This window comes from Lepisosteus platostomus, chromosome 28 (genome assembly GCF_059453375.1).
Source record: "Lepisosteus platostomus isolate fLepPlt1 chromosome 28, fLepPlt1.hap1, whole genome shotgun sequence".
Lineage (NCBI taxonomy): Eukaryota > Metazoa > Chordata > Actinopteri > Semionotiformes > Lepisosteidae > Lepisosteus > Lepisosteus platostomus.
Window position 1 is genome coordinate 7,794,493 of NC_142638.1, and position 15,582 is coordinate 7,810,074.

Consider the following 15,582-nt stretch of genomic DNA (forward strand, 5'->3'; position numbering starts at 1 on the left):
TAAAATAACCGCCACTTTTGCAAAACTTGATGATGCATATGAGTGTATATAATTTTGCGATACTTGGATAAAAGTATCTAAAAAACATGTCACCTTGCATGTGTTTGTAATAGTAATATTTACTATTAATATAGTAGCAAAATATGCTTGCTCTAAAGCATGTTTACAATGTCCTCACTGGAAGTTTTGCTGCCTCGCTCTGAATCACAGATGATGATGGCACTATGCACATTGAACGTTTGTCAATTTTGTGATGTAAATTGGAGGTTGTACAAATACCATTTACTCGGTAGTTTCACTGTGGTTTGAAACGCACTAATCGATACCGATTGATTATAACCCCGAAACATAAGAAATAGCATTGCAGTTCCCTTTTAACAGCCCACACCAAAATGTACAAATCCTTCCGCATTTAATTTCTTTGCTAAATTCAGAGGATTTGGACACTGTATACAAGGTTCCATACAAAGCTGGAAAGAGGGAGAATTTTCCCGAGATTCGTGTTGCAGCTGGGTGGCGTGAAGTTATCAAGCCTTAAAGTACCCAACTCAACTTCCTATCTGGATAACAATCAGGGTGGACCATCTGAGAAAACTGTCCAGGGTTCGACACGCAGCAGTGCATGTCTTTTCATCATTTAAACTGGTGCAAAAAAAAAAGACCCACAGGACACTTTAGAGGTAAGAAGGACTGGTGAAAGAAACTATTCAGCCTCCTTACTATTCAGCTATTATTCAGTGCTTCTCAAAAACTGAGAGTCAGGACTGGCTGAATTCTTCAGTGGCTTACCTCAGGCAAGTTCCACTGGGACTTGGTCCCATCTGTTGTGTAGAAGTAGGTCTGCCCAAGGTCGTCTACTGACCTGATCCACTGCCATTGAAAACAGAAGGTTTTCCGCATTAGTGATGGACATGCATCAGAAACACTTAGCAAGTTCAGGGCTATACCCAGCAAATACAGCCCTTCATACAGTTTCACTGAGGTTCAGATTCAAAGCTTGGCAAGGAGAGTTCAACCTTGGGAAAGCAGACAATATATTCATTGCAAAATTGCACCTGGTGTCCAGCCCTCTGACTCACACAATTGACAGAAGCAGGAGGGAGTGGACTATATCAGATATACCAATTGCCAGCAAGGGCCAGAGCTGGACACAGGAGTGTACTGTTGTGCAGACACAGGTGCACAACTCTGGTCAGGAGGTTTTCTAGGTTCTTTAAATCATCAACAGCCAAAAAGCCATTGCACAGTGTTACACTGGTTCACACTGGCTCATGATCACTCAATCAGGGCATTAACAGTAGAGCTGAAATGGAAGCCCACAGCCTGCTGCAACCCTCCAGCTGCTCTGCACCACTGATTTAAGAAATCCAGAATCTAGCTTCAGAACGTGAAATACAAGAATAACACAGGATCTCCATTCTGCCAGTGCCTTAGTAATGAGATTAACCTTTTTAGAAGTAAATCCATTAGGCCTTTAAAAGAGTACAGAGGCCAAACCTCCATTGCAGAAAGGCGTAGGTCTCACTGGTCACAAGGCTTTTTAAAGCTCTACAGAGCTTCAGAGTGGTTCATTGCGTTAGGAAATGTACAGAAACAACTTTCACGGGTGTGAGCAGTCAGGAAACAAAAACATTCATCCTCCCCAGCCATGTCAACCACAGATACCCACAATACAAACAGCTTTTACTGCTGTGTTCTCAAAGAAAAACAGCTTTGCGGACGTAACAGAGACCAAGCTTAATAAAAGAGTGCTAAAATTAGTGCACATGTAGCTGTACAGCGTGTTATTTGACTATACAAAGCCCTGGAAAGATAGCGGAAACAACACCAGTGCTTCATAATGAAAACATGAAGCCAGTCAGAGCCAGAGCCAGCCACTTGCTCTCACCTGCTCCTGAGTGAGGTCGCTGGTGTATAACATCTTCCCTTCAGGGTCCCTGCAGACTGACCAGCCTGCTGGCGCTGGGGGCTCCAAGTCAATGTTCACCCTGGGTATTATGGCCTTTTTGAGAGGGCTATAGCTGTAGTCCGTTGGGAACACTAGGCTTGTGGAGTCATCCTCGTTGTAGTCTTCCACAGGGAGTGGGGGCTGCGGACGGCAGGAAGACAAAGACCTGATGAGGCAGGGTGGGATGTGTGTGTGCCAGTGGGGGGGGGGGTTTCAACCACCACAACAGGACAGTGAAACCATTTCTCAAGCTCCACACCCCTCCCCACCCCAGCCCTGCCCGTGTAGAGCTGTTTTCGGAGCCTCTGCACACAAAAAGCCCCTGGCGATCTGGAACCGCAGTCTTGAACAGGGAAGATTACAAGAGGAGGAGGCTCAAAATCCTCAAAGCCACTGACAAAAATCAACTCAGTGGATTTCTTCGCAATCAATAGTGAAACACAAACCAGAGGCCACAAGTGGAAATCACATGGAAATGTATCCACAAACCCAAAATAAGGAGGCACCTTCTTTATTCAAAAGGTTGTGGGAGTGTGGCACAAGCTACCCAGCCATGGTGGTGAAGCAACAGCTGGATGAGATCATTGGATCACTTAACTACTAACAGGTAGGCCAGATGGGCTGCATTATGTCATTGCATAACATTCTTAAGAATGACTCTGAGAGATGCTGGCTGAGGATGAGGAAGGGAATGGAAACTCAAACTCTAGGAGAGGAAGAAACTTGGCATTATGTTCTCGCCCAGCCTCCTCAGAGCTCAGGCTCTGTGCTGTGTATGCCCTGGAGAGACCCTCCTGAGCAGGCTTAGTGTGTGCTGTGCTGAGATTTCTCGGAAGTCAGATAATCAGAGATTGCCTTGTGACATTGCTTTTTGGAAAGCAGCACACCACTTTTACACTTTTTAAAGGTGGTAGAGACAGAGACAGACCAAGGTGGTAGAGACAGAGACACAGAGCTGTTAATGCTATTAAGTAAAACCATCAGCAAAGAATCAGAGCAGCAGGCAAGGCCAGTCCAGCGACAGGCCGGGAAGCATGCGCACTGACCCGCCCATCGTCGTGCCTGTCCGGCTCCATGTCATGCACAGGGGGGCAGATGTCCTCTGGGGGCTCCCAGGACGTCTCCCCAGACACGGGGTTGTAGAAGTAGTACCGGCCGCTGTCGTCGTCCAGCAGCTTCTGCCACTCCGAGCCTTGGCCCCCGCTGGCCGGAGGGGTGGGCGACGGCGAGGCAGAGGGTGACAGGGGGGGCGAGGGCTGCTCCTCCAGGGGCGCCTCACGGTCCAGGAAGGGGCTGTCCCAGGTGGTCTGCCCCGTCGCCGGGTTGTAATAGAACTCCTGGCCGCTCTCCGCGTCAGTGTGCACCTCCCATTCGGGGGACTCGCTGGACAGGTGCCGGCCGGGCGCGGGGTCGGTCGGGGAGCTCAGCGAGGCCGATTTCCGCAACTCGGAGACGTTCACGTACACCGCTGTGTTGGGATTCTCGCTCTGGGACTGAGGGAGAGAATAGGGCTTTCATCAGACCTGCTTCCAGAGCGTGAGCATCTGTCCTGGTTTGAAAAGAAAACCGGACACTTTGGGCTCAATGGGGAGAATGTAATCTTTCACAGACATGGCCTTTTTCATGGACGAGCACCAAGACCCAGGCACGCACACGCACACGCATGTTCCTGTTCCTGCTACACACACACACATCATATACACAAGGATGTGTAAAAAAAAGTACACCCTCTTAAGACCCTATGGTTTTACATATTTTGATTTGATTTATTATTAATGATTCTATACACATGTCTGAGCACGTTCCGGATGATCAACTAATCACATGGCACTTGTTTAGCGGCCCCTGATTCTCAGGACCTTCTTAACTGACATGGAAGCAGGAAGGGTACGCTTACTTTTTCCACACAGGGCTTCCGAATGCTGGCTGATCTTTTTTGTTCAATATATAATGACAAAGTAAAATTTGCATGTGTGACTTGTCACAGGAATGTACATTTATCCACTGTTTGGGCTCGGCGAGGACTACATGCAAGTCACATATGTGTAAAATCATAGAATCATAATGGGGTGCACTTTTCTTTCCACATCACTGTATATACAGGGGTTCACCTGTCTTACAAACCCTGCTTGAACATCTTCCCTCTGTATCTTCCATAATGAAGATAGTAGAGAAGGACAAAACTGGTGCAAGACAATGTTAGATTTAAGATTTCAATCATTTAAGGCAAAAAACGCACAATGGAAACTTCCCTTTCAAGTGAGTATTAATAGGTAACGTAACCCACGGTTTCTTTTCAGTCGCCGAGGGTCAGCTGATCACGCACTCAGTGAGAGGAGGAAGAAACACACCCAGAAGACTAACTGGAGTTGCTCTTTCTCAAAGCCTCTGTTGTGCAAAACGCTAAAGGTTAATCTTTTCCAAGTCACACATGGAAAGGGAAACTCAAAGGAGAGGCGGGGCTCACAGATGCAGTTGTTCCCTTTTTTTTTTACAAAACAATTTTTTTTTTTTGCTTTGATCGATGTTGACCTCCCCCCTCCTCTCCCCATCCCCACCGCCAGTTTTCCATTTCCAGTGGAAATCCAGGAACACTAAACAGTGGCGATAGCTCCCTGGAAGAATGGACAGTTTCTCGTTCTGTTCCTAGTTTCCAGTTTGCCTCTTACTGTGGTTACTCACCCCAAGCAGTGTACCAGACTCCCAGTGCACTCATTTTCCATTCATTTTTGGACCACTTTATCCATTACAGTGCTGCAGGGAAACCAGAGTCTATCCCAGCAAGCAAACAGGCACAAGGCAGGAGACTCAGTCCACTGCAGAGCAGAGACACACACTTACACCAGGGCCAGTTTTCCCAGAAGACAAATAACCTACCAGTAAATTGTTGGAACTGTGGGAAGAAACCAGAGCACCTGGAGGAAACCCACACAGACGTGAATAGAACATACAAACTCCACACAGACAGCACCCCTGGTCTGCGTCCCACCACAAGCCCTGCTGGCCTCATTTACCAAACCATTAGGAAGAATTACCTGGGCTACAGTGCACAGTGCAAAACTGACAGCCCACTTGCTAAACCATACATTGTCACCTACTTCAACGTAGTGATCTGTTTCATGAACAATTCAGCAAGCCACAGTGACAAAGTCAGAACTGTTCTTTCAGCATGTGCACCAGAGAGCCCTGGCCTTCCTTGGGCACAGTGAATGTCATTGGTGCGCCATTTCACAAATGCACCATGCATGCAAATGACAGCAACGTAGGACTTTGTTGGCAGAACCTGCCAGGGGTGTTATGCAGCATATGCCTATAAAACAATACTTACATGGCACACAGCTACAAATCCTGAATGTATGCTGTAATAGAAGGGCTCAGTGTAAATTCAGTATACCGAAGTCGTATAAAGCCCCTTCCTGGACAACACAGAATTTTCCTGTGGCAGGAGACCCTATGTTTTGGACTACACGCCTCTCCACTGTGCACGCTCCGAACTCACCAGTGATCGTAACTGGCTCCTGGCAGGAGAACTACACAGTAAGAAACACAAAACTAGAACCTCCCACCCCATATCTGTGCATACGAAACACAGGAAAGCCTGCAAAACAATAGGAGCCCACCTACAGTATCTCATTCGGCTTATAATCGCTGGGGAGTCTTGCCCCAGTTACACACTGAACCTTCCCACCACCGTTGTATCTAATGCCTTCAAAAAATAAAAAAAGAGCACCATCACCTAGTTTGAAATCTGCTGTTAATTCTAAATTTGTGTCGGATTCTTTTAACACACCCCAGTGTCAGGATTTCAAACCAAAACGCCTATGAAACCATACGACGCCAAACCTGGGTAGGGTTTTTCGAAGTCTTACGACATGATGAGCAGCACATTGTTTAGGATGGGAAATGCGCAAGCCAAAATGAACTAGAAGACCATGTGCACAACAACAACAACAAAAAAGAACTAAACTCTTGAAGCTTTTGGTTTGGCTGCCAACCCTGCCACTAGAAATGCCACCTCAGATGCCTTTAAAATAATCCCACCACACATCGACGCACGCCCCAGCAACAGCAGAGAAAGTTTTTAATTCGTGCACAGCTCTCTTTTCTATTTTTAATCCCGCTGAAATGAAAGATGAAATACCGTAACTCTGATATCATGAAAGTTAAGCCATATGCAACACAAAAGACCCTCCCTGTTATTGCTTACACAGTCGCCTGTGAAGACCCAACTCAAAGAGACAGGAAAGGGGCAGACTCTGCTGAGCTGAACATTGTCCAGGATAATGAGCCCTGTGGCCAGTGTCTCGCCTGCCCAGCTGAATGCCTGGGGACTACTACAGAGACTGTTGTCTTTCAATGAGCCCAGTAAGACAGTGGCTGAATGTCTTACAGCTAGAGATTGTCCCCAGTACAGATTTTGAAACAAACGATGGAACGCTAATTATATTTTAATATTAAGCATCCATCCTCATGGTTGTTTTTCCTGTCTGTTCTCACTATACATCTGACACATTAACATTTTGCTTTGCTTTAGGGGGGAAAAAAAGCAAAACAAATGGCAAAATGCTGTCAGAGAACACAAGTCTTTAAAGTATGGATTTTTTATTAGGAAACCCAAACCGAATTTCTGCTTGCATTCTTCTAAGGTTAGAGAGTTCAGCATTGTGAGTAACTGTAACAGATCTTTTCCCCGTGGTAATGAACTTAGTTTTACATTTCTTTTCCATTCAACAGAAAAAAGGTATCTTTTTGCTGTGCACAGCAGCTGTGGCCTAATATTTGTAATATAGCTCAGGCACTGATGGTGCCTATTCAAGTTCGTCATCCCAGCCATCTACAAGTATACAGTGGAACGAAATATCGTTCCTACTGGTCCACTGTGCACATAGAGACAGGACAGACCAGACACTGACAAAGCCATTGTAGACACGATACACATAGTGCAAAGTTCAGATCCTGCAAATTACAAGGCTTACAACACACTGGGGGGGATTTAAAACATGTTTCTGGAATTGGAACACAATTTTGCACACAATTATGTTTAAACCTTTGTAAAGGATAGTCTGTGCCCCTGACCTGCCTTACCGTAAAGGTAACATTCTGTATCTAAACAATTTCGAAATAAAAAAAGCCACCCTTTCTGCTAGACAAAGCTAACAACGTGTTCGCATTGGTGCGTTTCCAAATTTATCAAGTGATTTGCCTGCAGGTTATTTTTGATTAATGCAAGACGGTTTGGTGCTCTGAACAGGCTGTCAGAAGTTGCCTTCCGGTAGAGCACAGGGTGAGGAAATGCAAGACTACAGCAGCTACAAACCATACAGTACCAGCACATCAACAGATCAGGCCCTGAGACTAAAACGGACTGAAGTGCTCGGTCTACTGTTATACCGACGAGAACTGTCCGGTTCTCCTTACACAAAACTGTAAAGCAAGCCAATGGTGAATAGAAGAGCATCGACACCTTGCAGCGTGCATTATTTAATAAGACCATGAATCCTCACACAGGGCGTTTCCAAATGTTTTGAATTATTTGTCCATTTTACCAATCGTTTGTGCTGATTCACAGAGCAGGCTGAGAGATATTCCTTGCTCAAGGGCACAGCTGCTTTCCTCCCAACCCAGGATTTGAACCTGCAACCTTTTATAGTTATGAGTACAGTGCCCTGGCCTCTAATCCACACCGCTGCCTATAGAACAGCTCACCGTTACATCTTTGACAGCATTTATGGCCTAGCCATCGCTGTTTAAATTGTGTTGCTGGGGACAGGCTGAATCTGTGAGGTTGTACGTGGGATTGCAAATGCAGCCAACCAGCCACACAGACACAGTTCGTTTTCTTTACTAGCACTTTCTAGGATGGGAAGATTAACTTAGGAAGAGATAGGCACCGTTCAACATACGGTAAGTGTTACATTTGCATAATTGAAAATATGGGCTGTCAACAAAAAACAACTCGCCACCACATTTTGTGCAGTAGCATCAATTACGTTCCGATAAGAGGAGGCTCAGGTTAATTGTGCTGAACAAACACCAACAAAGAAGGCAACAAGAGAACAAAGCAGTTCTCTTTGTTGCAATACCCAGAACTGTTACTTCATACAAGGCTCTTGTATGCTGTTGCTTTTTTTTTTTTTACAAACCTCCTCTGTACCTGTGTTTATCACAGTGGGCATTGTGGGAGTTTTCACAGCTGTGGCTGCTTGACGAAAGGCTCACAACAAGTGTGGAAATGAGTGAGTTAGACACAGAGGGTTTGCTGCTGCTGACACTGAAGAGGTAAACACCGTGAGCCTCATCAGTAAAGAGTAAACAGAACAGAACTCTCTGTGCAAAGAAGCAGAATTGAAGCTACTGGTTTTGCATCTTAAAACAGAATAACCTTCAATGGGGACACAACAGGATACAGGCCACCAGTCTGCTTCACAAAGGACATTTTGGAGACACTGATTAATCTAGACGACATGTCTTCGGAGCTTGGGTGGAAACAAAAGAGCTTTGCGAAAACCCATGTGGCCACGAGGAGACCATGCAGACTCCACACAGAAGACCTCCCAAGGCAGAATCGAACCCAAGACTCAGAAGCTGCAAAGCAGCCCCTCTAACTGCAACACCAACACTGCGCTACCCACCCCTGGCTCATTCTCAGCTATTCTGTCAAAAAAGAAATCGTTTTAATTTCGTAAGTAATTTCTAACGGTGAATAGCCTTCCTTCTTGGAATGCATTCATTTTCGGAATATTAGACTGGGCCAGAGATTTAATATTTATTGTTTTAATTTTGTGTAATCACCTTTGACTGCATGGCTGTTTAGCGACTAAATGCCTTGTTCTTCTGGGAAACTGAGAAACATGATTTCAAAAGTTTTCGTTTGCTTTTCGCTGTAAGAGCTGAGAATAAAGTTGAAGAACAGACTGAATACTAAATATTTATGCTCATTCAGATGCAATTCAAACTAGGCTTTTACTAATATCACACCTCATGAAGGCTCATTCATTTCTAAGTAACTGCCAGGAAGAACATTCCCATTATGATTCAAGGAATTAAAAAGCTTTTCCTGTCTGATATCTGATGCTAGAATTGTGTATTCCTCCTTTTTTGCTTAATAGGAACAGGGTCAAATAAAAGTCACAGAATTCAAGGGGGACAGAGCCATCTTTAACGTCAAACACTCAAGAATAAGCTCTACATAAAACACACAATAATACCACTTGAACACGAAAGAGAAGTAAAAAGATCCTTCATGTTGGTAATGTTCACACACCAATTTTGTCGAAGTAACGGCTCGACAACTTGAAAAGTGAAACCGCGAGAGACAACTTTAGTCGAAACATTCGACGAGAAAAGAACAGTGCCGAAGTTTTTCTCTCTAACTACCTGACAAACTTTGGGATGGAATCGTTGTTCTGAGCATTAGCATTCGGTTAACCTTCCCAAGTAGTCTTAAGACAAAGCTGTGCTGTTGAAGTCAGTTCCTGGGTAGTGTGAGAATCAACCTACCTCAGTGGACAATGACAGAGACCTGGATCTGTGCCTGAAGACCCTGTGAGCCATTGTTATCATATCAACCATGTTAATCCAACAGGGCAGAAAAATATTTCACGAGGGCAGCATCGCTGTGCAGGACTCAACTCCACAACACCCTGACCACACTACCGCTCAGCGAGACACGGTGGAGGAACAGCCCGCACCAATGAGAGGCACCGCCGCTGATAAACAAAAAAAAGAGAACTGCCTATATACAGAGAGAGAGAGAGAAAACAAGAGAGTGAAAGAGAGAGAGAGGATGGGTCATGGCACTTCAACCACTTCCTGTCAGCTAGCAAAAAGGAAGTGTAGGCATGGAAACCAATATAATGATGCAAAGCCATTTGCCCAGATTGCAAAGTATTTCGCACAGGGACTGGGTCAGAAAGCAACTTTCTCTTCTGCCATTAAAAATGAACAAAACTCAATAAGGATCAAATCTTTAAAGTGACATAAAACAGCTCTGTAAAATAATGAAACAGCTGTGTTTTACTCAATACCATCGTCTTCTAAGGGTGAGTAGCTGTCCTGGGATTCTCTCTCTCTCGGTCTCTCAAACACAGGAGGGGAACAGCAGCTCTTACGCCTTTATTTAGGGGTTTAAAAGGAAGGAATATTGTCAACTGATCTAAAACGAAGCTACAGAAAGCAGCACTACCACTTTGCATCCTGATCCCATCAAATCCAAGATGCTAAGCAAGGTTGGGCCTGGGCAATACTGGGGTTTGAGACCTCTTAGGAAGCTGCTGAAAGTGGTGTTGGTAGACCAGTAGGTGGTGCTGTTCTACATAGACAAGATTTTCTAAACTAATACAGTGATAGGCAACATTGTACACTGGATAATGTAGACTGTGCTGTACATTAGATACTTTGTGGTAAAAGTGAGAATTTAAGTGATCTGTTGTACAGATGAGCTGCTGGTATATTAAGATGGGTTCTGCATTTCAGTGATAGGAGATAATCAGGGCGAGGTTGTGAGAGGCTGCATTAAACAATAAAAATATGATCCTTTCTCTCCTGCTGAATCCCCCATCAAAGTATGGGTGTTTATTTATTTTTCAGCCTTTTCAGCACAAAGAGTAAAGCAATGGAGGAGGAATAAGACAGTCATGGAGAACCGAGCAGCAGGGAAGAGGTCAGAAAGGGTAAGAGACGGACGATTTAAACCCTGCCCTTCACACAGGATCTTCAAAGAGGGCCACGACGCCAAGCCTGTCTGCTCCTCTCTCTCTCCACACCCCTTTTTTCAGTGTGACAGCCTCCTCCACCACAGCGCGCAGAGGAAGTGCTCTGTATTGTCACTTCTCTTCCTCTTTTGGGAGGCTAGAAACCAGCCCAGTTCCTTTTCTTTGCAAAACGAAAACCGAAAAGGCGCAAAGCCCAGCGGTTGAAGCCCACCCCCCACCTCCCCAGAGCTCCTGGCCACACTCAGTGAAAGAGGAGGTGCTGGGGTTGAGGGCTGTGGCGCATTTTTGAAACAGATTTGAAAACCAAACTCCCACCAAGCAGAGCCTTCATTAATTCACTAATTGAGTTGGGTGCCAGCCTGTGAGATTATGAACTGAGGATTTTCTTTAAAAAAAGAGAGAGCACTGCAAACCTTACAGCATGGGAAAAGCTAACAGCACCCTGAATCGCGGTTTTAGTACATAAGAAGCCTGACTGTTCAATGTTGAGAGTATAAAGACATTACACACGTTGGGAGGACATTAAGTCCGTTTTGTCCGATTGCCTTCTGGTAGTTTAATGATTTAACAATCCCATGAATGTTTCTTCGGAGCAGAATGCAAATTGAAGCCACACTGAGGCTGTGAATTTTACCCTCATTGACAAAGTACAGAGGCTAACACAGTGGTAAGCATTGCTGCCTCAAAGCACTGGGGCCCCGAGCTTAATTCCTGGTGTTCTATCTGTGTGGAGTTTGCATGTTCTCCCCATTTTCACCAAGGTTTTTCCCCACAGTTCAAAGACATGGTGGTTGGTTAATTGGCTTCTAAGAAAACTGGCCCCGAGGAGAGTATGTGTGGGTGTCTGTGTCTGTGTGTCCCCTGTGATGGACTGGTGTCCTGTCCAGGGTGTATTCTGCCTCGCACCCACTGCTTGCTGGGATAGGCTCCAGCTCCCCTGCAACCCTGTACAGGATAAAGTGGTTTAGAACATGACCGTAGGGATGAGAATGAACACTGATTTGTGGTACTCCTCTGTTTCTAGTGAGACTCAGCGAGAACAGCTTTGTTTTTAATATACTGTAAAACCAGTTTGTCATGGAAAAGTGCAAATTCTTTGCTTAATTAAAAATAAAAAAACACTAAAAAGAACTGTAATAATCTCTTTAAAATTGCCCCTAATCCGGCAATCAGCAAGAATCAAGCATTTCTGCTCGGTCAGCTTGAGCAGGACTCTCTGTGACAAAATGAACTAAGGGCGTTGCACCGCGACATGACGTTAGTGCGTTGAATATCACAAACTCCCCTCAGCTTCAAGCCCAGTGCACACTGACTTGTTCACTGCAGACAAGAGAGGGCATGTCAAGGAGCTGGAAAACTGGTTCTGTTTTGCAACACCTCCCAGCAAGCAGCTTTGTTATTCAAATATTCCTCGTGACGGATTTCAAAAAAGAAAAAAACTTGTTTGTATGATCAGCAGGGAGATACAAATGAGCAACATGAATGAAACGGTATCAATGCCATGCAGAAATATATCTGCTGCTGAATAAAGGTTCAATTCTTCCCCCCCCAATGACGCCCAGCAACCAGCCACCCCTAAAAAACACACAGCAGATCAATAAAGCAATGAGAGATGTTCAACAAAGAGCTGGGAAGCCAGCACAAGCAAAGAAAAAAATAAAGAATCCAGTCCCCTAGATTTTACTCCCTTGTGCTACTGTATACCTGGATTTCAGCCGAGTGGAGCTCAGTTAAGGATCCAAGTAAAAAACTCAGCTCAAAAACTGAGCAGGGTTGCAGGCCAACAAGCAAACCCATAATGATCTGGGCTTAACACTAGTGACATGCCATTGAAATCCTTATCCTTAATTACTAAAGTAATTGTCAGCACTTGGATCAAGTAAGTCCACACAACGACACGAGAGAAATATTGGTTGGACTTCAGTCCTTCCCCAGCCTGGATTAGGAGAGACTCAGTGAACTACACCTGGTCTGGCTGTAGCTTTATAAATAACCGCCATCCACAAAACAACCAACTAAAAAAGGGAAGGAGATTTGGTTTCAGATTCAATAACGTTCACATCAAGCCCTGCAAAGATTGGGGGTTAAACCGTTCTGGTTTAAGTTCATCATCCGCAGCCAAGTGTGCGAAAAGACTGCAAATCCCCTGCTACTTTTGTCATTGAACCAGCATCCTTCAATGGGGTGGCCATCTGCCGTTTTCATCACACTGGATGGAGAGACAGGCAGGAAAGTCTAGGAAGAATCTGCAATGTTTTTAAATATCCTGGATTAATTTATCAAGCTTTATCAGTCTAATGTCATATGCTTTGTGTGCAGTCTGATACATCACAGGTCTTATCCCTGGTCCTGGAGAGCCCCAATACAGCAGGTTTTACAGAGAGCCTTTAAATCTTCACTTTCCAAAGGCCTAGAACAATGTAACAATGATCAATTAAACATTGAAACGCTGACTAATGGATCAGCTACTTAAACAGGTGCCCCTAATGGTTGGATAACTGTCGATTTACCTGTCATTTCCTAGAATCAGGAGTCGATTTGGGCTTTCAGGTACTGGGTCTGGAGGCCCATACTGTAGATCATAAAAAAAATAGCTGGTGTTGGTCTCAGAGTGGCTCTCCCAGTAAAGACATTCACTCAGTGCACCAGCTGAAATTATTAGTTCATTATAATGGAGATTAGCTGGTTAGAGCTTCTCTCTGCTTTGTAGCAAACAGTGTCTCCCGTCACTCTTGGTGGGGTTAATAGTGATTATGATAGAGGCGAATCAAAGGTAAAATCTCTCTTCCACAAGTAGGAGAATTCCTCTCTTGCTCTGAAACTTGCCCTGCCAAGGCAGTCCCCCATGATGCAAGGCTCTTCCTAGTTGCACATTAAAGGAAAGCAGGTTTTGCTTAGATTGGCATGCCTGTGAGTGAGCAGTGTGGGAGTGTGTGGAGTTTCTAGCTCTCTAACAGCAAACACAGACCTCTTTTCAAATGAATGTGACAGAAGTCACAGTCCCAGCTTCTTCCCTTTTTTTCTGTGTCACCTTAGCAAAATCGAGAGTATGCATTTGAATGTCATCGGTGAATTTATCAGATGAAAGATGATCTGAATCCTGCGGTGTTATTTGTTTTTCTTTTTTCAGGGAAGTGCTTTGTCCAGCCTGACCCTTTAAACATCCAAGGATTTGCAGAAATATCAAGGGCAGTGGGAGATCAATATTGCTGATGGCCTTTACTAAGCAATTCTGTGCGATCTGGCGTTGCTGCTCTGTTGGCGCTGTGAGAGAGACACCTGCAATCCCATGTGTCCACTTGGGAAAAGATGAAATAAATGAATCTGATGCTGAAGACGGTCTCACTCAGAAAGCGTCTAACTCAGGAAACAGAGCTGCTGCAGAACTGGAGCGAGAAAATCACCTTTCGATCCCCACCAGAGCTAATTGTGTGACACATTAAGGACCTGCAACTGCAGATCAAAACGGAAACAAGACTGAAAAACACTTTGAAGGTCATTTCTGATGCTAAACAACATGACTTCTCTCATGCACCGGACACATGTTTTTTTCCTGCAATTTGGAATCGTTCCTCCTTGGTTTTTTTTCCTCACGGCTTCCCGGAAATCCTGGAATTGCCCCCTGCAAACTAACTCCGCTCCAAAGCCACAACCTCTGCAGCTGCCCGAGTTCCATGCTGACTTCAGTATGTGCACACTGCAAGAGGCACATACGCCACAGAAGGGCTATTATTGAACACAGAAGTAACACGGCTCTTATTGACAGCTTCATCAACTTAGAGGTGCTGGCCAAGTCACGAGAGAACAGTGTGTTCAATGGAAACTCAAGCATGCTAAGTCTGACTCCAGTTAAGTGCCAGTACATCTCCCTGGGCATCCAGTTCATGGCTGTCCAATAATTCTTCCCATTTTCAACATCTGGATAATAATAATCCTTATACTCACATAGCGTTTTTCTGGATACTCCTCTCAGAAAGCGCTTCACAGGTAATGGGGATTCCCCTCCACCACCACCAGTGTGTAGCCCCCACTGGATGATGTGATGGCAGCCAGAGTGCTCCAGTACACTCCCCACACACCAGCTCTCAGGGCGGAGGAGAACAGAGTGATGAAGCCAGTTTAAAGATGGGGATTATTAAGAAGACTTGATTGGTAAGGGCCAAAGGAGAAATTTGACCAGGACACTGGGGTTACACCCCTACTCCTTCTGAGAAATACTGTGGGATTTTTAATGACCACAGAGAGTCAAGACCTCGGAGTTTCATCTCATTCGAAGGACGGCACCATTTTTATAGCACGGTCCCGTCACTTTATTGGGGCCCACACAGACTGCAGGGTGAGCACCCCCTACTGGTTCCACTAACACCTCTTCCAGCAGCAACCTTAGCTTTCCCAGGAGGTCTCCCATCCAGGTACTGGCCAGGCTCACACCTGCTGAGCTTCTGTGGGCTGCCAGCTGGGAGTTGCAGGGTGATAGAGCTGCTAGCATATAAGACTTATACAGCCAGGTCTGCATGCCCATCTTTGATAGTTGAGTTCCTTCAGAATACTTTTTACCCTGTCTGAATACTCTAACCATAATACAGTACATAGCTTAATGCCTTAATGCCTCTCATCTTTCCTAATAAAGTTCAGAGAAAGCAGGAATGTACCAGTGTGTGAAAAACAGAGCTCCGTAATTACTTTTTTTCTGATGTGACATATTAAGAGCTTCAACTTTCCAAATGTACTTAATGAAAGAGCTCAACATCACAAACCTAGGTGGAGTCAGACAGATTTTTTGTTCTCTTCAGAACGACACCTCCAATCAACACAAACCTATAGGTGTACTGCAAAATGTCGTAAAGAAATATAACAGCAACATGCAGGAGGAAAGTTTTACCATGTTATGCAACATTGTTTAAATTAGGGAACACCAAG

General features: G+C 44.9%; 1 protein-coding gene and 1 long non-coding RNA gene across 4 annotated transcripts in view; one reads left to right on the plus strand and one right to left on the minus strand.

The window, feature by feature from the left end:
* LOC148638747 (rho GTPase-activating protein 27-like) overlaps nucleotides 1–15,582 on the minus strand; it is a 48,164-nt gene that overhangs the window by 13,848 nt on the left and 18,734 nt on the right. For 2 of the 3 annotated variants that reach the window (XM_088623197.1, XM_088623198.1), the window contains exons 3-5: nucleotides 2,995–3,441; nucleotides 1,889–2,089; nucleotides 790–870 (exon numbers count right to left, since the gene is read on the minus strand). In XM_088623197.1, the coding sequence (XP_088479323.1) occupies nucleotides 790–870; nucleotides 1,889–2,089; nucleotides 2,995–3,441 (729 nt within the window). The remainder of the gene's footprint in view (nucleotides 1–789; nucleotides 871–1,888; nucleotides 2,090–2,994; nucleotides 3,442–15,582) is intronic. The other variant, XM_088623199.1, reaches the window with a different exon arrangement.
* LOC148638748 (uncharacterized) lies at nucleotides 8,792–15,305 on the plus strand. Its single transcript, XR_015931014.1, has 3 exons — nucleotides 8,792–9,990; nucleotides 10,538–10,620; nucleotides 13,793–15,305. It is a non-coding gene; the product is annotated as an uncharacterized LOC148638748 (long non-coding RNA).